The sequence below is a fragment of the Macaca fascicularis genome, chromosome 11 (assembly GCF_037993035.2).
Source record: "Macaca fascicularis isolate 582-1 chromosome 11, T2T-MFA8v1.1".
NCBI lineage: Eukaryota > Metazoa > Chordata > Mammalia > Primates > Cercopithecidae > Macaca > Macaca fascicularis.
This window is the reverse complement of record NC_088385.1, coordinates 83,191,022-83,218,380: the sequence shown is the minus strand read 5'-3', so window position 1 is coordinate 83,218,380 and position 27,359 is coordinate 83,191,022. Positions and strand designations below refer to the sequence as shown.

Below are 27,359 nucleotides of genomic sequence, written 5' to 3'. Positions count from 1 at the left end.
ATTATTTCTGTAAAATAGGTACAAAAGAAAAATTACCGAGAAGAAAAGAAAAGAGCCACAAAGGAGCTGCTCAGTACAATCACAGATCCTTCTGTTATTGTTATGGCTGATTGGTTGAAGGTCAGTGTGTTTTGAATCATGAATTCAGATTGCTGGATGTTCACTTACTGGAATGGAAAAGCCCAGAGTATACCTAAAGCCTGCAAGACAAAAACAACTCCTAAGATGATTGTTTTTCACTGGCAAAGAAACTATTATTGTATTCCCGGAGGTTCTGTGTTCCCATCTTAATGAAGAGAAGGAATCTTAATGTCTTTCTTAACAGTAGCATCAATTACATACAGTATAGCAGTTCTTTTAAAAAAGCTTTTAGATTTGTGTGATATGTTGTCTAATACAATGTGCTGTAAAAAATACGTTGCTTGCTATTCCAATTATTGTTAAGTATTACCGTACACCTAGTATATTATTGAAAAGATGAGACAAATTTAATATAAAAGCTATTTTAAAATAGTTGGATACATAATATATTTTTTAAAAATGAAAATTGTTAATTATCAGACAAGCACACATTGCTGTTTCCGGACCCTATTCTTTTGGCCTTTGGTTATTTTTATTTCCTTTTCTTTCATCCTGGTCACTCTATCCTCTTTCTCATTCTTATCTGAAAGACAGCTGTAGGAATCCTAAGTTTAAGAATGATCTTGTAGGACTCTGACTCACAGGAAATTTTAGTACTTGGCGTGTACCTGAGAATCACTCCAACCCTGAAAACTTTCCACTTTTGCCAAGACTTACTAAGGCCTCTGACCTCGTAAGCCTTATGAGATCTGTCACAGGACTCCCCTCACTAAAATGAGAGTCTAGTGATAGTTTCCCTGACAATTCAGGTAACTAATTCTAGGGTTTTCAATCTTGTGCTAATAACACCTTCCAACTTGTTTTGACTCTACTTAGAAGTGCGTTAGCTCAAGATCTCACTTAGGTTTTTCAGAGTTAAAGCTGCCCTCTATTAAGTCCCCAGCACATTCTCTGGCTGACTTTCTCTACCTTACCTTCCTTCTGATAATTTGTCCTCCGTGTTCTGTTGCATCTCCATGATGCAAAATGTTATTTTAGAGTACCTGTCTTCCTTTCACCTCTCTTGTCTTACCATTCTTTTACTTATACACATATCTTAGATTTTCTCTTTTCTTCATGCCTGGTTCCAAACTCCTTCTTTCTAAATGTTTCTTGTTGAGAGTTACGGTGGTATGCCTATTTGGGGGATTATGGAATCCTGTATTATTTCATACTTCATGTAGGTGCATTGAAATAACAGATGTTTTACAGTAAATAGAAGTATAATTCTTATTTTTGATCTAAATATTAATATCATTTCACTATTTTGAATTCACTGAATTGCAGAGATACAATTTTAATAGGTGATGGAAATGGAAATTTATAGAAAAAGTAGTTTTAGACTTACTATTGACATAGCGTTAAACCCTAGGATAAGGAACATTTTATGAGAGTATAGGGATTCATGTAACTTGTATTTTAAAATATCCTCCAGTAAATTTATATGGCATACTTTATGTAATTACTGGGAACAAAGTAATTTGAATAAGGTAATTTTAGGGGCTAGGAGGAAATTATTTTCTCTTCCTACCGCTCACCAAATACTTAGGGAATGCCTAGTGTGTGCCAGCAGTGTTTTCAGCACTGTTGATGTGGTAAAGGGGAAAAATTATTTTAAGCAGAATCATCATATACACACAAATAAGATTATAGCCATGATCAATGTTACAAAAAGAAGAATCTCAGTACTAGGAAAGTATATTTTAATGGCCCCGACCTGGTCAGGGAGATTAGGAAAATTATTCTACTTAGTACACTATTTCGAAACTGTTGGCCTGTCTCTCACTAAAATTTAAGTGTCTTAGAAACAAGAGCCATGTCATTTTCATGTCTGTTTGCTGTGCTTGCCATGTAGTGGCTTTTAAATAAAATATTTAAAGTGTGCATGTTATGGAAATTTTAGATTAAAACATCGTATTTGCAATTTTTTGGTTTGGACCTTGGAGAACAGATCTTCATTTTTAAAATAAATTTATCTTTCTGTAGATTCGTGGTACTCTAAAGAGCTGGACCAAGTTATGGTGTGTGTTGAAACCTGGGGTGCTACTGATCTATAAAACCCAAAAAAATGGTCAGTGGGTAGGAACAGTTCTTCTGAATGCCTGTGAAATCATTGAACGTCCATCAAAAAAGGATGGCTTTTGTTTCAAACTTTTCCATCCTTTGGAGCAATCTATTTGGGCAGTGAAGGTATGTAAGCGCTTGTTATATAGGTGAAAGGTAAAGATGATAATCCATGAATAGAACTGAGATAAATCAATCAAATGAGATTCGTCCTCTGCCAGGACTTATAAATCTGTTGTGCTTTCCAGTGCATTATTCCCCATTCTGCCTCTACTCACAACAAAATGTGCACCAAAAAGCTTTACCTTTGAGGTCTAACTTTTTATATTGCATCTTTTTATCTCTTTTGCCCTTGGGGATTCAATTTGTACTATGTTTTTCAGTTTGTAATTACTAACTCAGCTTTGTAACATTGTATTATATTTATTGTTGTTGGTTTTGTTTTGTTTCCCGCGGCCCGCCCCATGTTTTTTCTCTTTATCAAAATGATAAGTAGAATTCCCTGGAACAGAAATTGCCTTTTTTTTTTTTTTTTTTTTTTGTGGTCTTTCCTGTAGTGATGCAAAGGTGTGATGGGAAGCCTATTATAAGCAGAAGCAATCTTATTTACTCTTTAAAAAAAATTTTTTTTTTTACTTACTTACTCTTGAGAAAGAGACAGGTTTCTTTAAAGATGAAGCATTAATGTTTTTTATAACTGAAAAGCATTACTGTGGCTGGGTGCAGTGGCTCATTCCTGTAATCTCAGCACTTTGGTAGGCCAGGGCAGTTGGATCGCTTGAGCTCAGGAGTTCAAGACCAGCCTGGGCAACATAGTGAAACCGCGTCTCTATAAAAAATACAAAAATTAGCCGAGTATGGTGACATGTACCTGTAGTCCCAGCTATTCAGGAGTCTGCGGTGGGAGGATCACTTGAGCTTGGGAGGTCAAGGAGGTTTCAGTGAGCCATGAGCATGCCACTGCACTTCAGCCTGTGCAACAGAGCAAGACCTTGTCTCAAAAAAAAAAGTATTATACTAACAGAATAAATGAGTCAAGTTTAAGTGGTTTTGTGTATGTATGTGTGTTTTTTAGGCAAGATTTTACTATCACCTAGGCTAGACTGCAGTGGCATGATCATTGCTCACTGCAGCCTGAACCTTCTGTGCTTAAGCAGTTCTCCCACCCCAGCCTCCCAAGTAGCTAGGACCACAGGCACATGCCACCATGCTCAGCTAATTTTTTTAAAAAAATTTTGTAGAGATGGGGTCTTTCTATGTTGCCCAGGCTGGTCTTGATTTCCTGGGCCCTCCTGCCTCAGCCTCCCAAAGTGCTGGGATTACAGATGTGAGCCACCATGCCTAGCCTAGTTTAAGTTTTTACAAAATGATCATTGCTTTAGTTTCTGAGAAGGCCAGTTATTGTAGAATAAAGAAGTTAGAATTTCTCCTTTAGGGAAAACCACCTCATCGAGATTACGGTTAACAAAAAGTAGCTTAATCCTTTTTGTGGGGCGGGGAGGGTATTGCTTAATAATGCAATATACATACACCTAGGAAAAAACTTGTACTTTTTAATCTTTATTTCAGTAGCCTGGAGTCACAGCAAGAATAAATTTGGGATTACCGAGTTAGTTCCATTCTGAGGTTAGGTGCTTCCCTCAGGGGAAAGAATTTAAACCCCCGAACCTCTGACATTTATATATTAAGCGATTCTCAAGTGGAGAAAATGACTTTCAAAACCTTTTTAAACAACAACAACAAAATATATGTATACATATACACATATACAAAAATACTATATATACACACATATGTGTGTATGTATATAAATATAGTATTCTACTACTCTTAGGAATTGCAAGCATTAAAATAAATTTTAAGCCATTAATGATTTTAATGTCAAATTTATAATATTTAATTCTTACTATTGGAAGAAGAGAGAAATCTGTATAATTATATAAATACTTCCCACAAGCAAAACCTACTTAGGATATTGTTTAAATATTTTGGAAGCCAGTGTTTATGATTAGGAAATAGTAACAGCTATGAGTTAATGTCAGGTACTTTAGTATTTTACATGAAATCATTTATTTAATTCTCATACCTATAAGGAAGATACAGTTTCTTCCCATTATACACATAAAGAGATTGAACTCTGTTTTTCTAGCATGGAGCCATGATTGAAACCCAGGCGGTCTGATTCCATGTCCCACTGTATACTGGTTTTAGGAACTGGCCCATAAATTGTAAAGCTATTTGAAAATGCAGAATATTACGGTATTTGTTAAAGCCATATTAATTTTTTTTCTGTTTTCATTTTGAATCTACATCTTTACTTTCTGACATTTTATGCGTTTTGGAAATCTGTTTTGTTTTTTGACCTGATAACTTTAAAGAACCCTTTGAAAACAACTTAAAAATTAAGCTTTTGTATCAAAATTATATTTTAAATTCAATACTTAGTTTCCTTTCTATTGTGTCTACCTAAGTTTAGCATTGGTGATATTAATTAGTGTTGGTATTGTATACTTATAAAACAACCCTAGCCAACAACAACAACAGAATGTCTTTTTCTTTCATGTTTCTGGAAAAATAAAATCAGCTTATATAGTTGGTGTTTAAAAACAGGTATATGTCATTGGTTTTAAAGTAGAGATTTATTTTTCCTTAGACCCAGTTAAAATTCATTTCTCTTTTTCTTTTGAATTATAATTCTATTTCCAGATGCTTTCTTTAGCCTTCTAGAAATTTAGTATTTCTTATCTCATTAGTTGTATCCATGGGATGGACATTGTTAAGTTAAAATTTGGTTTAATATGGTAAATTGCAGGTTCTTTTTAGTATGTAAGCAATATATAGAGGTAATATTTAAGTGATAATTAATTTGTTCAGTTTTCTGCTAAGGAGATATATTTGTTAGAAAATTTTTCTTAATACTTAACATTTGCATTATCAAGAATGATGAAATTAAAGCTTATTTGCTTTTAGATTATAATCCATACCTGATTTAGATTATTACAGATAATATTGGATAGTATAAAGTTGAGATCTCATAATACTTACTCTCTACCATTTATTTTGTTTATTTTGTTATTAAGGGTCCAAAAGGTGAAGCGGTTGGATCCATTACTCAGCCCTTACCTAGCAGTTATTTGATCATCCGAGCTACTTCAGAGTCAGATGGTAAATATAGTTTTTGATGGATTGGATTTTGGTCTTCATTTTTAAGAGTTTTTTTATGCCACTTTGTATTATTCTGGGGAAATATATTTTTAGTATGGCATTTGCAGCAGAAGCATGGTAATCGTAAATTGCTTTGAATGCTAAATATATGAGTAACTTAATAGACAAATAGGGAAATCTGATAGAAAGGAAGCATTGTGTGATTTATCAATGAGTTAGCAGTTCAGAGTTTTCTTCTTCATCCTCCATGGACATATTAACACCTTTTAACTTGTTAGTGATCTTTATGGTAACTCATGTTTTATTTTAAAGATACATTTAATACTTTTTATATTTTACTACTAAATGTTACCATTTATGAGACATATACTGTTTTGTTTTGTTTTTTTTTTTTTACATAAGACATTCGAGTACAACCTTTTTTATTCCTCCTTTAATACTTAATTCATGAAGCAAATATGGGGAGAGAAAAACTTAAGTGATATCAAGGTAGCTTTCAAATCTTAATAACAGATTTTGTCCTCACTTTCATGCTTTCATGTTTCATAGTTTAGACAAGGTTGGTGTAGGGAATCTTGTAACCTTCCAAAGTTTACTTTTATCTGATGTTTTTTTGTTTGTTTGTTTGTTTTTGTGTTTGAGATGGAGTCTCGCTCTGTTGCCAGGCTGGAGTGCAGTGGCACGATCTCAGCTCACTGCAACCTCCGACTCCCTGGTACAAGCCATTCTCCTCTCTCAGCCTCCCGAGTAGCTGGGACTACAGGCACACGCCACCACGCCCAGCTAATTTTTGTATTTTTAGTAGAGGCAGGTTTTCACCATGTTGGTCAGGATGGTCCCACACTCGACCTCATGATCCGCTTGCCTTGGCCTCCCAAAGTGCTGGGATTACAGGCGTGAGCCACCACACCTGGCCTCAGATGATTTTTTTTTAATTAAAATATAGGTATGAGCTTTCAATATGAAAATGCTTTACTTGACTGATACTCCCAGCAAATCTTGAAGTGATATATATGAAAATTAAGAGCCCCAAATATAAGTGAAAAGTTTTCTGCTAATTCACTTTTAAATTTTTATTTAAAAAATAAAACTATTAATGTTTCTCTTAACTAATATGGCAGTTAATAGTAGCATTATATAGGCATTTTCCTGACTTAAAAAGTTTCATACATACAGGTAGAATGGATGTTAATCTTAAGGATAGACCTTCTATTATCAAAAACAGTTACTTCAGATAGTTTGTTTATAGTAGAACCATAAATCCTCCAGTATATTTTATGTACCTTGCTTGATACCTTCAAATTATACTGCTTGTTAATGTCCTAAGATTTGAAAAATAAAGTATGTTTATTTTAGATTGGGTATACTTTCTAATGCATACTGTATACTATTCATTTATCAGTGGTTTGTACCTGCTTAGTATGTGAAAAGCATTTGGAAAACTGAAAGATTACATTAAAAAGTTCTAGCAGATGTTATGTTCAGATTAACTTTTCTAGTGCATGTTTCTCAAAGAAATAGTGGTAACAGGGTAAGTTAAGATGCATGCTAGTTTCATAGTTTTAAAAATTATACTGCTTATGAATCTGTGTTCATTTAGGAAGGTGCTGGATGGACGCTTTGGAGCTGGCTTTGAAATGTTCTAGTCTTCTTAAACGTACAATGATCAGAGAAGGAAAGGAACATGACCTAAGCGTTTCATCAGATAGCACACATGTAACTTTCTATGGCTTACTACGTGCTAACAATCTCCACAGTGGTGACAACTTCCAGTAAGTAGATATTGCCACTGATTTGGTAATGTTTCAGAGACTGTGCTGTTCACAAAATTAGTTGGCAGGCCTAGAATTTTAGTAGTGTATCTAGGACTGAAATTTGCATATCTTCCTGTTATATGGCCTAAGACTGGCTTAAAATTTGTTTAGCTGCTGTAATCAGGTGTAGAAATGTATTTCCTTAGGGATTCCAGCCAATGTGATTTACTTTATCTTTCCCAAATATAGCCATGCTAATTATTCACCTTGTCTGTGCACGATGTTTCTTCTTTTAAGAATGATTTCTGCCTGATCTTCAAGATCAGTCTCAAATATTACATCATATGTGAAGCTTTATAACTATGAGACATAATCTGTCTTTCTATAGAGTAACACGTTTTTAGTAATGGCACTGGACTTACTCTACCTGGTATTTGTGAAATTCATTTATATCCTGTTTGGAATGAAACTGTATCCTGTTTGTGGTTTTATTCCCTGAAGCATTTATTGTAGTTAACACTAAAAAAGCATTTCTCCAAGGAAACTGGGCAGTAGTGCAAAGACTTTCTTGAGATTCAGGTCTTTTTGTTGCTTTGCAGGAAAAACATCAGACTTTTCCATTTCCTCCCTTTCCCCACCCCTTGGCTTCTGCTCTGTAGTTACTTTCATCAGCATTGAGGTTGCTCTTCTCAAAGTTAGACTGCTATTCTCCTCTTCTCCATGTAGCCTGATTTAAACATTTCTTCCCTATCCTTTTGCCTGTTTCTTTTTTTTTCTCTCTCTGTATTACTTTAAAAAAATGTTTAGAGCCAGGGTCTCACTCTGTTGCCCAGGCTGCAGTGCAGTGACACAGTCATAGCTCACCGTAACCTGGAACTCCTGGGCTCAAGCTGATCTTCCAGTCTCAACCTCCCCAGTAGCTAGAACTACAGACCTGTATTACCACACTGAGCTGGCTTGCTTATTTATTTATTTATTTATTTATTTATTTATTTATTTATTGAGACATAGTCTCACTATGTTGCCCAGGTTTTTTGGGGTTTTTTTTCTTTTTTTCCCCACTCTCTTGAAAATCTCCATTACCTGACCTTTTATCTTATTTCTTTGCAGACCTACAATATGGAGCTTTATCTTAATCCCAAATACCTGGTGCCTGAGTGAGATAGGATGGAATGGGGTGGGCTACTGACAGAGGAATGGGTATTTGTTGGAACCTCTTTCCAAGACTTTCCCCTTTTTGTACAGACTATTTACCCTAATCACTTTAAGTGAGAATAGGGTAGATTCAGCAAAACTTACTTGATTTTAGTCCATAGGTTCATTTCCTTCAGCTGAAATTTTCATTTTTAATTCTCTGGATTTTTGCTCAGGATTAAACCTTTCAGACGGATAGAATTTAATATAATTGTTTACCATTTACCATTTTCATATCTTTTTCTTGGGCTCATGAGGTGACTTTGGAAACCTCCATATACGGGTGGAAAGTCATAATTTATTTGAGTTCAGTTGAGAATCGGATTATCTGGACCTGCATTTTTTCTTCATACCATAGGTGACAGTGAGATTGATGGAAGTGTTGCTGTTTGAAAAACTAAGAAAAATATCTAGCAAGAAGTCTAAAATTTTGGTTTTGGAAGATTTTAGTCCCAATTGGTAGAGAGGCAAAGAGCTCAGAGTATCATCTTTTCACATTTCTCCAGGTTTTTAACTTTTCTATGCCTCTGTTTACTAATCTGTAAAATGAGAATAATAATATTACCTATCTCATAGGGTTATTTTGAAGATTAAGTGAATTAACACTATATAAAACACTTAGAACACTGTCTGGCACATAGTAAATTCTCAATAAATGTTGTATATAATTTTTATTTATGAATTGAGCATTGTTAACATCCTTTATTCTTCCTCCTAAAAATTCTTTCCCTTAAGGTTAAATGATAGTGAAATTGAACGACAACATTTTAAGGACCAAGATATGTATTCTGATAAATCTGATAAAGAAAATGATCAAGAACATGATGAGTCTGACAATGAAGTGATGGGGAAAAGTGAAGAAAGTGACACAGATACATCAGAAAGACAAGATGACTCATATATCGAACCCGAGCCTGTTGAGCCTTTAAAGGAGACTACCTACACCGAACAGAGCCATGAAGAACTTGGAGAGGTAGAAGTCTGTTATTTTTAGAGATTCTGAATTTTCATATTCTTGGGAGTTGTTAAATGAAATTGAAGATATTATTTGCTTCATCTATTGCCTATTTTTCTGTGATAGAATGTGATATTTTAAAAGTTGCACACATATGAAATATATTAGGATTTACAAACAACTAAACACAAATACTCACATAAATACCAATATATTCCATTAAATTTAAAGTTTACATTTTCTTCAAGCTTGATTTTGAAGTAGGATATTGCTTGATGTCATTGCCAGTGCAAAGTAAGTTGCAAGGAAGCATGAGTTTATAACTTTGTTATTGCCAGTGCATCATGGAAGTAAATGCAGTGTAAAATAATAGGCTATAATATTTTTCTACTGGATCTCTTGTATATATTGTTCACTTTGATGTCTTTTTCAGCTACCCTTTTTACCTAAGTTTTATAGCTATAGATTTTATTACTTTTTGTTTCCACATTTAAAGAATGCTTGGAGTAGTCCTGAAAAGAATTCATATTTTCAACATTAGCTGGCTTGTTTACATATCTGTCTGAAATAAATGTAATGTTTTGGTAATTTTCATTAATTGATAAAGGCAGGTGAGGCTTCTCAAACAGAAACTGTGTCTGAAGAAAACAAAAGCCTTATCTGGACACTATTGAAACAAGTCCGTCCTGGCATGGACCTATCCAAGGTGGTTCTGCCTACATTTATTTTGGAACCCCGTTCTTTCCTGGATAAACTTTCAGATTACTACTATCATGCAGATTTCCTCTCTGAGTAAGTAGATTCTTATTTCTTAAAATAGACAATACTTCATGATTTTAGAAGCTGTCAAGAGTACTATTTTCAATTATCATTCCTTTCCAAAATCAGGCTCTAATGACACATCACTCTGTGTTCTCTACCACTTCTTAGTAAGAAGCATATTTAATACTTTGCTATAATGTTACCGTTTATGAAGTGAAATTGAGATATCATAAGCTTGAGGAAAACAAGAATTCTACCCTTTACTGAACACTGGTGTTATAGGCTCCTTAACCTCAGTTCACTAACACAGAGAGAGGTGATTGGCATCATTTGTTCTCCTCTATGAAAGCCCTTGTTCAGTCCCATCCTGGGGCCTCTGTTTTTGCTCATACTTACCTGTCTGCATGCTTGTGAGGTATGTATGGCTTACCAGAACTAAAATGCCGTGCCAGTTGCTAGCTTTTGGAACAAATCCTTCTTTTCTTTGCTTCTGAAGCTGCCAGCTGATCCTGAGTGTAATTTTGAAGAAGGCACACCTAAAGGAGGCAGAGGAGGTGCTGTCCACCTCTGTCCCAGCAATTTCTTGGAAAACCAGTAAACTTTGCAAGGAACAGCAACTTTGTGTCCATGCTTCCAATTCTTACTTACCTGATGCCCGTATTCTACCAATAATAGTGTTTCAAGGCACTGTGCTTTCTATGCCACTGATATCTGGCCCTGTGACCTGATTTTTAGAATCTTTATCGATACTAGTTTCTGTCTATAAATTTCATGAGCGAACATTGAAAAAAATAATAAGCTGAGTCAAAAGATAATCGATAAACTGGGAAATTTTTGCAAATTTCATCATAGACAAAATGCTTAACCTCCCTAAAAAAAGCTTTTAAAATTTGAATGAAAATGATTCTATAGAAAAGGAAACCTATAGAAAAAGAAGTGGAAGAAATTACCGGGCAGTTGGAAAATGAAGAAATAGGAACAGTCCTTAAACATGTAAAAACCTCATGCAAAATAAGGAAAATGTACATTTGAATTATAGTAAGTTATTGTTGTTTTTCCATCACATTGACAAATAGTCAAAAATCTTTTATATCCTAGTTCTAATATCTTCTGTACTTTTATCTGTCTGGAAATTCATTTCTCTCAGAATATAAGGCAAATTCCTGTGAATCACAAGATCTTGAGAGATGCCCCCTGTCCCAAATAGAAAGATTGTACTTTTCTGGCATTACACACTGTTGCCAAGGTTGTGTTGGCAACCAGGGGTGATCATGCACTACCATGCGCAGTGCAGACTAGCACAGCACCCTGAAGGTAATCTGGTAGTATTTACCAAAAGTATAGATGCATTCATCATTTGATACACTAATCTCACTTCTGGGAATAACTCCTACAGATATAATGCCACATATACAGAATGGCATATACACAAGATCGTTGCAGCAGTGTTTGTAATAATAAAACATTAGATATAACTCCAGTGTCCAGCACAGTGTACTGATTAAATAATATGTGACACATCCACCCATATAAGGAAGAATTCCATAAACTGATCTGGAGGGACCTCCAGAATTGTGTGTGAAAAAAGCAAGGTGTACAGAAGAGTATGTATAGTTTGCAAACCTTTTTGAAGAAAAACAGGACTGTTTATTTATATATGCTTGTTTATGCCTAAAGAAAACTTAGAAGTAAACTTTTTTTAAAAGTTACCTATAGAAGGTAAGTAGGAACAGTGTGGAGAGATGGGGCAGTAACAAGACATGTGTACCTCTTTATATTGCTTTGACTTTTGAACTATATATATTTAATTTTAAAATAAAATTGCAGAATAAGGGAATTTAAACCAAGATGGACAGAGAGCAATCAGAGGGTTGCTACTCCAGAAAAACACAAGCTTTCAACTTAGCACAATTGTCAATAAGCCTAGGTCTGTGCTCTTCTGTCTCACATCTCATTTTTTAAAAAATCACCACATTGGACTGTTAGACATGCTTGTGAAACATAAATGCCTTTTTGTAAATAAGGGTATAGTAACTACATTACAAACAGAAAACAACAATAACAAAAACAACTTCTCAGTAAAATTTACTTCAGACATACACAATCAGGTTTTTGCAATGATTACAACAACAGCAGAATTGTATGGGGGGCAGCTGAGTCATGGCTCCTACAAACTTCTTTAAAATGAAAATTACTCTTTGATTATCCATTATTCTGGTTGAGTTTTTATTCTGGAAAATCAGTTGATAGTACACAAGAGCAGGTTGAAGAATAAAAATAGGTTAAAACCTTCTGTATTGATTTAATTATTTTGACTCTGCTTCATATTTGTAATTTGAAACTTCTGTGTTTTGTACTAAGGACTGCATACCCATAAAATCCTATATTTAGATAAGTACTTTGCACAAAAGAGGCTAACGTCAACGTATGTCCTCCCCTACATGCACTACAGCACCCACCAGTTACCATTGATCTACTCTAACATCAACAACTGAGAATGGACTCAACCAAGTAAACATTAGTCCTTCACTGACATATGAGGCTGAAGACTTCTATCAGAATTGTTAATGAGGCTGCTTGGCCACTGCCTATCATTGCAAATGCTAGAAATCACACAGTGCATGAATCCAAAATCCATTTTTATTTTTTTCAATCACAATTTTCACAGAGCCACTAACAACATCTCAGGTTCTGCAGAATCCCAATTCAGAAACCTTGGTTTGGAGAGTTTCCAAAATCTACTTTAGCGAAGACCCGGGCAGTGTACCAAAGAGTGGGAAAATGTGACCAGGTTAAGAAAAACAGAAATGGATTTACATGGTTGAAAATTGATTACATGCTTGTTTTGTCATCCATTTAAAATAAGAATTATGTTTTCCAATCATATTTCATACTCGGTTATTAGTTAATAAATGTGAGAGAGAATTTGTGATTTATTTTATAAAATTTTTGTTTACCATTTTGTGTTTTAGGGCTGCTCTTGAAGAAAATCCTTATTTCCGTTTGAAGAAAGTAGTGAAATGGTATTTGTCAGGATTCTATAAAAAGCCAAAGGTAATGTTTGTTTGTATTTTATTGTCTTTAGTGTTTTATGAGTGCTTTATATTTTATGTAATCTGTAGATTGTTAACAATTACATTACTGGGCTTCTTTGACTTAGCAAAATTGCAGAATACCTGATGATTTAGACCTGTATTATGATTGAAGTCGTTTAATTTTATTTAATGTAAATTTTATTTACTCTGAAATTTTATAAGGATGGTTCCCACATGGTACAGTTAAACCCATTTTGACTAGTTTAAGCTATTTTGAATCCTTTGTATTTGTAATTTGAAATTGCATTTTTTTTTTAAACCAGGGACTGAAGAAACCTTATAATCCTATACTTGGTGAGACTTTTCGTTGTTTATGGATTCATCCCAGAACAAACAGCAAAACTTTTTATATTGCTGAACAGGTATTAGAAATGCATGTATGGAAACAAAACTTATCTGGAAGTTACTGGAATATTTTTATAGAAAATATTTACTCAGTAAACTCACTATTATTTAGCCTTTCTTACTTGTGCACATTTGGTAAACATTTAACCTTTTAGTATTAAATACTACTAAATGTCATATTCATAGGTATTATTATTACACTCATGGAATCCTTTGACCAAAAATAAATATTTATTTTTCCTTTGCTATACCCCCTGCCCTTTTTTTAATGTTTATTTTTTGGCCGAACTCGTATTTCCAAAACAACTTTTGATCATGCTCAGAATTATTCAGTGGTGTGGCATTCATTTGTCTGGCATTCAAAGTCCTCTATATCTTTTCCAAATTTATCTCAAATTAATACCTTTCTAGTTCTCCACAGTAGTCAAACCTGTGCAGTTCATGACTAGGTAACCTGATCTCACACTTTCTTACCTCATTTTTAAATTTAATTCTCCCACTCCAGTATTTCTTCTTAGCTATTCTTTATCAAAACAAACCCTGACTCACTTATCCTTCATGATCCAAATGACTGCAGCTCCCAGTGATTTTTCCCTTCTCAAACTTCTGTATTGTTTTTGTGATTATCCATTAAGCTATTATTTTAACATTCGTATCATTTACCTTTTTACAGAATATTTATTTTCCTAATTGAATTGTTAGCTTCTTTAACTCCCTCTTCTCCCCTGTGATACCTCTCTTTTTGTTGTATACAGACAGAAAATATTTTAGTTTTTAAACTTTCATTAATTTGAACTCATATACATCCATAATCATGACTTTCAGTCTTCTGTCTGCATAAACTTGAGGAATATGACATTCTCTTTCAATAACAGTGGCTCCTTTTTATGGTAATTCTCTTTGAGTGTAAGGAGAATGAGAAGACCGTGTATTCTTTGGAAAACCTTCTTCTAGAGGTTTTGATAACCCCCTCAAGTCAAAACCACTCATCTATATTAAATTTTTTAAAAGTCAATGATTTAATTCTTCATGAAATTAAGAAGCTTGAGATGCTGATTTTAGTTTGTCTCATGTAAGAGAACATAAGAGGTAAATATATTGTTGAAGGCATTAGATTATTAAATAACGTGTTTTTTATTTTTGTTTCTTATAGTCATTCAGTAATCCCTATGAAGACTAATCACTATATTAGTTATCAATTGCTGTCTAAAAAATTACTGCCAAAACTGAATGGGTTAAAGCAGTATTTATTATTTCATATGATGAGGTTCAGGAGTCCGAGATCTGCTTAGCTGGGTGGTTCCGGCTCAGGATTTCTAATGAGCTTGCAGTCAAACTGTCAGCCAGCTTTGCAGTCATCTACAGGCTTGACTGGACAGGAAGATTCATGTCCAGGTTCATCACATGACTGTTGACAGAAGAACTCAGTTCCTCATCACATAGGCTTCTCTATAGGGTTTTTCACAATCTCAAAGATGGCTTTTCAGAACTAATGATTGAGAGATCGGCAGAGAGAGCCCCCAACGTGGAAGGTGCTTTGTAACCTAATTTCAGAAATTACATAGTATCACTTCCACACAAACCAATTTCAGTACAATATAAGAGGGGCCTATGTGAATACCAGGAGTGTAGGTCTCACTAGGAGACAGGAAGCTGGTTACTATAACCATCAATATTTAATTTTACTGCTTATTAAATGTTTTTTCTTACTCATTATAAGACTTGAACTTTTGATAATGGCACAATAATATGCTTATCTTTTTATACTTTATATAAACATGTTTTTATATTTTATATATGCATGTTTTTTCTTGTGTTTAATAGGTGTCCCATCATCCACCAATATCTGCCTTTTATGTTAGTAATCGAAAAGATGGATTTTGTCTTAGTGGTAGTATCCTGGCTAAGTCCAAGTTTTATGGTGAGTTTCCCCCTGTCCCAACTTGCACCCATTCCTGGGAGGTATTATTTTCCGGTGAGCTTTTATTTAGTAAGTGTCATGGGCTATTTGCAACATGGAGTTTGTCATTTTAAATATCATCTTTCCTTTAATAATGGCTTTTTTCTGCCCACTCATAAAGGTGTGGCTTATGTATTCATCACATATATGTAAATATATCATAAACATCACTTATGAAAAGACAGAATGATTGCCCATTATAGCCCTTTAGTGCATAAAGTATTTCTTTTGCCTTTAGTCTGACCAGTTTTTTGTGTTTCATCTCAGTGTATCTAAGGGATCAGTCTTTCTATTGTAGTCTTTGAACAGAGAGGAAGAATTCAAGTATGTTTAGGAGACCTGGCCCAGGGTCAATCGGTAAATATATTTAACTTTGGACTAAATAACATACCAAAAAAAACTGTTTGCAAAGTACAAGGGAAAATAGAGAAAAGGTTATAGTAGGAAACATTAATACAAAAACTTTGACAGTTCAAACAAATCATTGCCAAAGCTATATACCAGTAAAACATATATAACCTTAAAATGCTTTTATATAGTGTTTTAAAATGTTTAAATGAAGAACAATTAAATTTCAACCAAAGAATTTTAAACCTGAGTGAAAAAAATTATTATGATAAAAAAGGAAAAATAAAGTATGTAAACAGAAATCCAAGGTTTGGTTACCTGAGCATGTGGTGAGCCATAGTTAAGTCTGCCACAGGGATATCTAAGAGTAGTTTTTGATCAGGAACCTGGTATGTGTTATATTTCTTCAAGGTATCTTTTATTTCCCTTGATGTTTGTTTTCATTTGGTTTTGGGGGTTTTTTTGTTTTGTTTTTTTAACCTTGTTTTGTTTAAGATGGTGATTGCTTGTTTTTTTTTTTTTCCCCTTAAGTTTATATGTATTTTATATTTGATATATTTCTTACCTACTTCACCTTTCATCCCTCCATTCTTCTACCCTGACTATAGTATAAATGGCTTTTCTGAGTGTGTGTTCTAACTTTATAGAAATTTTTATTGAGTACAAGGTGCATAGCTTGCTTTCTGGGATTACTTCATCAGTGGGCCTTTTTTCTGTGTTATGGTACAATTTATATACATCAGAGCTATCTGTTCCTTTATAATTTGAAAGAGTCTATTAAATCTAGAATGAATTTAAGATTGTCAGAATTGGTTAACCTATAGGTAAATTCAAAAGACATTTTTTCTTATTTTTTCCTTTTAATACATGTAACTGTTCAAAACAGAAATGTCAGCATTATCTTGTGAGTTTTATAACATATGCAGATTTAACACATGTAACTGTAGTATATAAGCCTGGAAGAGAATGGACCTAGAAGTAGTAAAATTTTCTTTTCTATATAAAGTGGTAAAAGATTAACTGTAAGTGAGTACAATGGCACAATCTCGACTCACTGCAACCTCTGCCTCCCGGGTTCAAGCAATTCTCCTGCCTCAGCCTCCCTAGTACCTGGGATTACAGGTACCCACCACCACGCCCAGCGAATTTTTGTATTTTTAGTAGAGATGGGGTTTCACCATGTTGGTCAGGCTGGTCTTGAACTCCTGCCCTCAAGTGATCCACCCGCCTCAGCCTCCCAAAGTGCTGGGATTACAAGCATGAGCCACTGCACCCAGCCAACTGTGACATTCTGAAGATAAATATTGTAATCCCTAAAGCAGTGGTTCTCCTCAGGAGACATTTGGCAATGTCTGAAGACATTTTGGGTTCTCACAGTTGGGAAATCCAGTAGGTAGATGCCAGAAATGCTGCTAAACATCCTACAATGCACAGGATAACTCCCTACAACAAATAATTATCCGGTCCCCTAAATGTCAGGAATGCTACCATTGAGAAGCCCTACACTAGAGCAAACACACACGAAGAAAAATCACCACCAAAAGGTATAGGCAAAAAGTCAGTAAGAAAATTAAAATGAAATTATTTGAAAATTTTAAACAATAGTTTAAATAATTTATAAAAGAAACAGGAAAGCCCAATCAAGGAACAAAAATCAGAGGGGACAGATAGAAAACACATAGCAAAATGATAGACCAAAACCCAATAATATGATTGTATCAGTCTTAATGGCCCAAATAATCTCATAAGACAGTGATTATCAGATTAGCTAAAACAGCAAGGACCAACATACCTTAAATGTAGACACACAAATAGGTTGAAAGTAAGTGGAAAGTAGGCCGAGCATGGTGGCTCAGTCCTGTAATACCAGCACTTTGAGAGACCAAGGTGGGTGAATCACCTGAGGTCAGGAGTTCCATACTAGCCGGGCCAAAATGTATCCTGTCTCTACTAAAAATACAAAAATTAGCTGGGCATGGTGGTATACACCTGTAATCCCAGCTACTCGGAGTGCTGAGGCAGGAGAATCACTTGAACCCGGGAAGCAGAGGTTGCTGTGAGCTGAGATCATACCACTGCACTCCAGCCTGGGCAACAAGAGCAAGATTCTGTCTCAAGAAAGGAAAAAAAAAAAAAGAAAGTAAATGGAAAGTAAAAGTTAAAAGCTAAACTATTAAGTATTAAGTATTAAGTACAAGTAGAGTTGAGTGAGTATATTAATAAAATAGATTTCAAGACAAAAACATGTTAATAGAGATAAAGAACATTTCATAATGAAATAAAAAGGTTCAGTTCTTCAGGATAACATAATAATCATAAATGCCTATGTACCTAAGCATAGAACTTCAATATGAAGCAAAAACAGAATTAAAAGAGACAGAAATTTGAAATGGGCAGATTTTCTTAAGAGATACGAATTACCACGGCTGACCCAAGTAGTGGTGTAAAATTGTAATACTCTTATATCAGATAAATTGATTTAGTAATTTAAAATCTTTCTTCAAGGATATACTCCAGGCCCAGATGTCTTGAGTTCTTCTAAAGATTTAAGGCAGAAATAACAGTTCTACACAATTTTTGGCAGAAAATAGAAGAAAAAACAGTCCTCAGATCATTTTATGAGGCCAAGATTATCCTGATCCCCAAACCAGAGATTACAAGAAAATAAACTACAGATCTAATATCCTTTATGAACATACATGCAAAAATTCTTAAGTAGTAACAAATCAACATATAGGAAGAATAATATATGGACATATACATATAAGTAAAAGTATCATGATCAATATATTAAAAGAATAATATGATGAAATGGATTTTGTCTCGGGAATACAAGGTTGGTTTATCATCTGATAAAAATGTAATTTACCATATTAATAGAATAACAGAGAAGAAAAGTATGATTTCAATAGATACGGAAAAATGATTTGACAGAATTCAACACCTATTTATTTCTTAGTCCTCAAGAAACTAGGACTAGATTAAAGGCATCTATGAAAAATACATAGCCAACTTCATACTTTTAGGGTGAAAACTGAATAATTTCTACCTAAGATCAAGAGCAAGGCAAGGATGTTTACTCTCATTACTTCTATACATAATTGTATTAGAGGTCCTAGCCAATGCAGTAGGCAAATTAAAGGGAAAAATAGCATACTGATTGAAAGGAGGAAGATAAGCCGTTTATATACCAGATTATATAGAAAATCTTCAAGAATATACAAAAAAAGCTCATATAACTAATAAGTGAATTTAGTAAGGTCTCAAGATGCATGGTCAAAATAGAAAAATTAGTCATATTTCTATATACTAGAAATGAATACTTGCAGAAGTGTGTGTATATATATATATATAGATATTTTTTTTTTTTTTTTTTGAGACAGTGTCTTACTATGAGGGATCCTCTCATCTCAGCCTCCTGAGTAGCTGGGATTACAGGCACACATCACCATGCCTGGCTCAGAATGAAATTTAAAAACAACTCCAATTATAATAGCATCCAAATAATATATTTAAAAATAAATTTAATAAAAGATGTAAGTCCTATATACTGAAGACTAAAACATCGCTGAGGAAAATTAAAGAAGATCCAAATAAATGGATAGATAGACTATGTTTATATATTGAGATATTTAATATTAAGATAATAGAGCTCCATTAATTGAGCCATAGACTCAATGCAATCCTAATCATAATCTTGGCAGGCTTTTTTGAAGATATTGGCAAGTTGACTCTAAAATTACTTTGAAAAGCCAAGGACCCAAAACAGCCAAACAATTTTGAAAAAGAACAAGAGGTCTTTCACTGCCTCATTTTAGTATAAGGCTAAGGTAATCATTACAGTGTGGAATTGATGTAATGGTAGATATATAAATTAATGGAATGGAATAGAGTTCAGATGTAGACCTGTACACATGGTCAAATGTTTTTTGACGTGGGAGAAATGATTGTCCAGAGTTAAACATGCATGTACCGTAAACTCAGAAATTCCACTCCTAGGTATTTACCCATGAAAAAATGAAAATAGATGGCTACATAAAGACTTGTACATAAATATTCTTAAGTATACACAACATTATTCATAATAATCCAGGACTAAACACAACTTAAGGACCATCAACTAGTAAGGAAATGTCACAACTACAGAATGCTAACTAACAATAAAAAGGAATAGAATTCTTATACAACAATGTGGGTGAACCTGAAAGACATTGTGCTAATTGAAGGAAGTAAAACATAGCAAGCTACATCTTCTATAATGCCATCTGTACAGAATTCTAGAATAGGTAAAGCCAGTGATTTAAAATGGACCAGTGGTTTCCTGGGGCTGAGGGAAAGGATTGACTGCTCAGGGGCAAGGAGGAACTTTTTGGGGATAATGGGAAGTTCTGTATCTTGATTGTGGTGGTGGTTATATCACTCTGCAATTTCCAAAACTCGAATTTCACACTTAAAATGGGTTAGTTACTATATGTAAATTTATACTTAAGTAAAACTGAGAATAGAAGGAGAGAAAATGCATACATGAGAAAACTTAGAAGAAATTACCATAGTATTTTATTGTTGACTATATTTTGGTGCTTTATATTTTTTATTTTTCTAAATTGTCTATAGGATTATTATATCAATTATAAGCATTTAAAGCTTGAGATTTGTAAAGTAATGTGACTTACAGCTAAAAAATAATAGTTTTATTCAAAAAAGAAAATTAGGCTATTCGGCGAAACAGTGTTTTATTAATATTAAGTATTCTCCATGTTTTCTCATTTTCTTATAACTCTCATAAAATAGGCCGGGTGCAGTGCCTCATGCCTGTAATCCCAGCACTTTGGGAGGCTGAGGCGGGCAGATTACCCAAGGTCAGGAGTTAAAACCAGCCTGGCCAACATGGGGAAACCCTGTCTCTACTGCAAATATAAAAATTAGCTGGGCGTGGTGGTACACGCCTGTAATCACAGCCACTCGGGAGGCTAAGACAGGAGAATTGCTCAACCCTGGTGGTGGAGATTGCAGTGAGTCAAGATCACTCCACTGCACTCCAGCCTGGGCAACAGAGTGAGACACTCCATCTCAAAAAAAAATTTTTTTTAATTATAAAAAAGCACATAACTGTATCTTTTAAAAGTAGTCATTATGTAAAAATGAGAACAAGGATGAAATATGTTTTGGATATAAGGTAATGAATACATGTTTGGGCACATTGAGATTGAGACATTTTTAAGACTTTCCACTGTAGATGTCTAGTAGGTGTTCTAAATATATTTTGTTTGTTTTGAATTGGTTGAATATGTTTTGTGAAATTTAATAAACAACATTTTATTTCAGGAAACTCATTATCTGCAATATTAGAGGGAGAAGCACGGTTAACTTTCTTGAATAGAGGTGAAGATTATGTAATGACAATGCCATATGCTCATTGTAAAGGTAAATATTTTCTATACATGAGTTAGATATTAAGCTTTCCTTTTAAGTAAATGTATGTAGCTGTGATTTGTTATGCTTTGTGATTGATGGAGTCAGACTTATATTTTGTTTGAAAGCATCCTTGGTTTACAGATATTTAAGATTATTGCTATCATTTGCTGAATATTTCTGTGGTGAATTAATTCACCTGTAATGGACCTTTTTGTGATGTATACTTTAGTCAGAAGAGACTGACTTATCATAATTAAATTTCTTTGCACTTACCTGATGTGCAAATTTTCAAATTTGACAAAACTGTTATTTCAGAATCTGTAAAGATGATTTTCTTCTTTTTGCATGCTTTTTGAAAATTTTAATTTACTATTTTTTAGTGTACCAAGTTTTTAAAAGATTTTTCTCACCCTCATTTGGCAATTTCTTAATGTATTATGCTTTTTGACCCATTATTTAAAATACAGATAAGGGTGTTACAAAATAATTGTCATGTACGACATTACAACATACTAGGCACCCAACTATTCAATGCATTTATTTAATCATTTCAGCAGCTCCTATAAAATAGAAATATTATTATTCCCTTTTTATAGAAGAGGAAAAATGAAGCACAAAGAGGCTTAATATGCCTGAGATCACACAGCTAAAATGCAGCAAGTCAGGATCTGAACCCAGGTGGTTACCTCTGCATTCTGAACTTTCAACTGTTTTGCATCAGTTTAGTGTGGTCATGATGTGTATCCTCCCTTCCAACCGGTTTCTTAAAATCTTAAAAATAACTTTTTTGGTAATTATCCTCTATTTTGGGAACATAGAAATTATTCAGTATGAAAAGTGGGCAAAGGATACGAACAGACACTTTTCAAAAAAAGCTCATTATCACTGGTCATTAGAGAAATGCAAATCAAACCACAATGAGACACCATCTCATGCCAGTTAGAATGGTGATCATTAAAACGTCAGGAAATAACAGATGTTGGAGAGGATGTGGAGAAATAGGAACACTTTTACACTGTTGGTGGGAGTGTAAATTAGTTCAACCATTGTGGAAGACAGTGTGGCAATCCCTCAAGGATCTAGAGTTAGAAATACCATTTGACCCAGCAATCCCATTACTGGGTATATACCCAAAGGGTTATAAATTATTCTATAAAGACACATGCACATGTATGTTTATTGCAGCACTATTCACAGTAGCAAAGACTTGGAACCAACCCAAATGCCCATCAGTGATAAACTGGATAAAGAAAATGTGACACATACATACCATAGAAGAGTTTGCATCCATAAAAAAGGATGAGTTTAAGTCCTTTGCAGGGACATGGATGAAGCTGGAAACCATCATTCTCCGCAAACTAACACAGAAACAGAAAATCAGCCACCACGTGATCTCACTCATAAGTGGAAGTTGAACAGTGAGAACACATGGGCACAGGGAGGGGAACATCATACACTGGGACCTGTCGGGAGGTGGGGGGCAAGGGGAGGGATAGCATTAGGAGAAATACCTGATGTAGATGATGGGTTGATAGGTGCAGCAAACCACCATGACACATGTATACCTATGTAACGAAGCTGCACGTTCTGCATATGTATCCCAGAACTTAAAGTATAATTTAAAAGGAATTATTTGATATGGCCTTATTTCACAGTTGAGAAACCTGGGAGGGTTGAATCTTATTGAAGGCCAACCCAGCATGTACAAAAGAGGCTAACTTACGGCCTGAGTCTAGATTATTCTTAGAGCTTGAAGTAAGCATGGAGTGAAATATCTTTATGAATTGATAAGAACAAATATATTTAAATTTTCTATCATTTAGAAAAAATAAAATTATGTTCCATGTAGATATCCGTGCCCATACTTAGCTAACAATAGGGAAAATTTTTTATAGCAATGCATGGAAAAAGAAAAGAAGTTATAACCGCTTGTGACTGAGCATATGAAATGATTTTTATAAGCTGTTTCACCCTGTATGTTTTCTAAGGTATGTTCCCCCAAGTCACTAGCCTCACAAATTGTTTTGTAAAATAAGAGTTCCATAGCCAAATAAGTATGAGAAACATTACATAGTCTGTTCCCCTCTCAAAAGATAATATTGTACGTTGCATGTTAAAGGCTGCCTTAACATCTTAGACCAACAGCACATACACAGCCTGTTTAGCTTTGTTAAACCTAGAGTTTCCCCAGCTTTTAAACACAGAACTTATTCTGTAGTTTTTTTGTTTGCTTTGCTTATGCATTTGATTCTTGTTATTTGCAGTGGTTATATAAAGTCACCACTGAGTTAGCAAATACTGAGCCATTGCTCCTGGGGGGAGTATGAGATTGGATTCGTGTGAGCCTCTTGTCCTAACATTTTCATCAACCAGTCAATCAGTACATAACCTTGTTTTATGTGTGCTTCTATTTAAAGAAACCTGATGTCATTATAACATTAATTACATATTATTGATTCATTAACCTTGAACTAACAGCCAATAGAACTAAAACCTACATGTAGCTTTTAACACACATTTTCCCTATAAGATACATTATAGCTTTCTTGCACTTAGGAACACTAGACAGCAGTGCAACACTACATGTGGGTCCACTTTAAACAGCAAAACCACCAATGAAAAGCACAAAAATGTGAAAACATGGTAGTAAATACACTGCAAAAAGGACACTTTTTTTTTTTTAACAATGTGGAAGCTGAAACAAGGAAGAGTGTTTGCCTTGCTCAACCTCAGCTCAGAATGGGTGCATCAGGTGACTCAAATTTTTCACTACTCTGCATGTCTCCAAATGACTACAGAAGCACTCTGGGTATTGATATTTTACTGAGTAGGTGAATTTACAGATAGGGAATCTGCACATAATGTGAATCAGCTGTTATCTATTTATATCCCACAGAACCATCTTTATGTCTATATTATAGATTTTCATTTGAGTGGGACAGAGTGATTTTGAATTATGTTCCTCCTAAAAGGAGATTAGATTACTAAACTGTTTATTGTGAGCCATATACATATAAATTTTTTGTCAAATCTTTTTCCTTTAGGAATTCTTTATGGTACAATGACACTGGAGCTTGGTGGAACAGTCAATATTACATGTCAAAAAACTGGATACAGTGCAATACTTGAATTTAAACTAAAGGTTAGTAGAGATAATAGTAGGTATCACCTAACTAGAAGGAGAGCCATACAATAAATATTGAATAATGGGCACCATGTATTTCCTAATTAAGGACTAAATGTAAGAAAACAATTTACATCAGGTCAAAGATAAGAGCATCTAAGGGATAAGGACAAGGCTAGGTGAGTATCTTCGGATAGCCTAAGATAGCAGCCTTGGAAAATTCAAATTAACACAAAGACATTTTTTGTTTTTCATCTTAATTAGTAAAACTGTGGGTATTATATAGAAGATGAGATTTAAGAAGTGATTAGACAGAAATTTCTTAATAAATTAAAGGATTGTTTTTGCCAAATACTAGAAGATATGTGTCATCTTGCAGTCTAGCTGTGTAAACTAAGGCACAGTTGTATTAGTCACTATTTCTATGTAATAAATTACTCTAAAACTCAACAGACTTAATAACTGTGCTGTTCCTTGTGAGTTCTATGAGTCAAACATTTGGACAGGGCATATTGGGAATAGCTTATCTCTGCTTCATAATGTCTGGGGTCTCAGAAAGACTTTGTAGGCCATGGGTGACTCAATAGTTAGGGACTGTAATCACCTGAAGGCTTATCACTACATATCTGATACCTGGTCTAGGGTGACCGAAGGACTAGGACTGCTAATCTGAGCACCTGTATACACGGCCTTTCCATGTGACTTGCTTTCCTGACAGCATGACAGCCTCAAAGTAGACTTCTTACTTGGCAGTTGAGGGTTTCAAAGTGCAAGTGCCCCAATGAGCAAGGCAGAAGCTGCATTTGCTTTCTATGACCTAGTCTGAGAAGCCAAATTATATCACTTCCACTGTCGTCTATTATTTGGAGAATTATAAGACCACCCAAATTCAAGGAGAAAAAATATAGACCCCTCTTCTCATTGGGAGAGTGGCAAGGTCTCCTTGAGGAAGAGTATGTGAGCCGGAGGGGAGAGGGTACCTATTGTCAAGGCCATCTTTGGAAATTTTTGTCTGCCTCAAAATGAAAGGGAAATTTGAGAACTTAATGTGAATTAATTGTTCTTGAACAATAGTATATTATGTTCAGATAAAAATATTTCTGTGAACTATGTAATATTACTAAATTGCTGCTATGTTGATATCCAGCTGATAAGCAATTTTGCTCTAATGAAAAAGACCTCTTAAGTATTATTTGATGCAATGTCTTTTTTTTATTTTTCTTTCACCTTGGCAAAATTTTGCTTGTATGGTGATGATAATGTTTGAAGATCATGATGAATGAGTTCTTAAGTATATATGACGCCTTTAAGTATTACATTGGAGCATCAAAATTTTGTCTCTAAGGAGAGACGTTAGGTATTATAGTAACTCAAAATATATTCCTTCTAATTTTATTTTTTGTAGGCTTTTTTTAGCTATGTATTTTACTTTTGTTTATTTTTTAAGGAAGGGGTGTTATTTCAATGGATCGTTTAATTCCCTTAGGTTTACTGAGTTGTTATTGCTTAAGATAATGTCACATTGATAGGGCACAGTCTTGACAGTTAGGTAAGGAGACAGGATTTGAGCATACATGGAACATGAGTCAGTTATATCAGTGTGATCTTTCTTCATATGTTTATTTTCATTTAACATAGTCTGCTTGTTTTATCCTATTTTTTCATAGCAGCAATTCAGATTTCTTATTAAACATTTCTAACTGAAATTTGAGTCAGTATTTTTTACTGCTTGTGCATTCAAGAGCACTGTAACTATGCAAGTAATTTTTGTTGTTTTTTTGTTTTGGTTTTACATTATATGTAAATATAAGTGCTAAGTAAAATGTTTTAACATTTTCTCATTTGAAAGCCATTCCTAGGGAGTAGTGACTGTGTTAATCAAATATCAGGGAAACTTAAACTGGGAAAAGAAGTCCTAGCTACTTTGGAAGGTCATTGGGTAAGTATTTTGTATTGTAAAGAATTTTACTTCCACTGTCGTCTATTATTTGGAGAATTGTAAGACCACCCAAATTCAAGGAGAAGAAATATAGATCCCACTTCTCACTGGGAGAGTGGCAAGGTCTCCTTGAGGAAGAGTATGTGAGCTGGAGGGGAGAGGGTACATATTTTTGTAAAGGATTTTATTCTGTGGGAAAAAAAAATAACAATCACATTTAAAATTTAAAACTTATTCCATTGCTGAAAACATCACTATTTAACATAGGCATCAGCTTAATAGCAGATATTTTGGTGTTGATCTGTTATCAACAATAATGAATTTTATGTAATATTTTATTTCCAAAACTTTAAAATCAGTAGAAATAGTTAACACTTATATATATGACTTACTGCATTATTTAAGAATGTTACTCATATTAACTGATTTAATATTTATAACAAATAACCCTATGAGGTGAGTATATAGGTGCCATGACCATTTTATTATTGTTTATTATTGTCCCCATTTTATAGAAGAGGACACTGAGGCACAGAGAGGTCACATAATTTGCTCAAAGTAAGTGGTGGAACAAGAATTAAAGCCCAGGAACCCTGGCTCCAGGGCTGTGCTTTTATGCACAGCACTCTACTGCCTCTCACATAGAAGAAAGAAGCATAGTTCCAATTGGTTATATTCCTTTCAGTGGAACATGGAAAGGATATAGTGGTGTACGAGAGCAATGGTTTTTATTTACTTCTGTGCTAACCTAAATTCATATTTATGTAATTTTGTTAAGAGACACTTAAATGAATAAAAAGAATCATGGCACCGCATGGATATACTGTACTATGAGCACAGAGTATATGCTCCTTTCTGCATACAGTAAGCAGAAAATGTTGAGAAATATGAGAAAGTGAAACTGTATTTAGGGACTCCGCTAAGTGGCCACATACACTCTGAAAATTTTTTTTAATTGCCTTAAATCTGAGCGTCTTCTGGAAAAAAAGTAGCAGTCATTTTTAAAAAACGAAATTTCTGTCTAGGTGGGGTGACTCACACCTATAATTCCAGCACTTTGGAAAGCTGAGGTAGGAGGATCGCATGAGCTCAGGAGTTTGAGATCAGCCTGGGTGACAT

General features: G+C 34.3%; 1 protein-coding gene across 26 annotated transcripts in view; it reads left to right on the top strand.

The window, feature by feature from the left end:
• Positions 1–27,359, top strand: part of OSBPL8 (oxysterol binding protein like 8) — a 216,990-nt gene that overhangs the window by 170,059 nt on the left and 19,572 nt on the right. For all 26 annotated transcript variants that reach the window (XM_065524596.1, XM_065524597.1, XM_005571596.4 and 23 more), the window contains 12 exons: positions 19–120; positions 2,107–2,310; positions 5,265–5,349; positions 6,950–7,121; positions 9,033–9,270; positions 9,860–10,044; positions 12,987–13,068; positions 13,373–13,471; positions 15,279–15,375; positions 21,088–21,186; positions 24,222–24,319; positions 26,151–26,240. In XM_065524596.1, the coding sequence (XP_065380668.1) occupies positions 19–120; positions 2,107–2,310; positions 5,265–5,349; positions 6,950–7,121; positions 9,033–9,270; positions 9,860–10,044; positions 12,987–13,068; positions 13,373–13,471; positions 15,279–15,375; positions 21,088–21,186; positions 24,222–24,319; positions 26,151–26,240 (1,551 nt within the window). The remainder of the gene's footprint in view (positions 1–18; positions 121–2,106; positions 2,311–5,264; positions 5,350–6,949; positions 7,122–9,032; positions 9,271–9,859; positions 10,045–12,986; positions 13,069–13,372; positions 13,472–15,278; positions 15,376–21,087; positions 21,187–24,221; positions 24,320–26,150; positions 26,241–27,359) is intronic.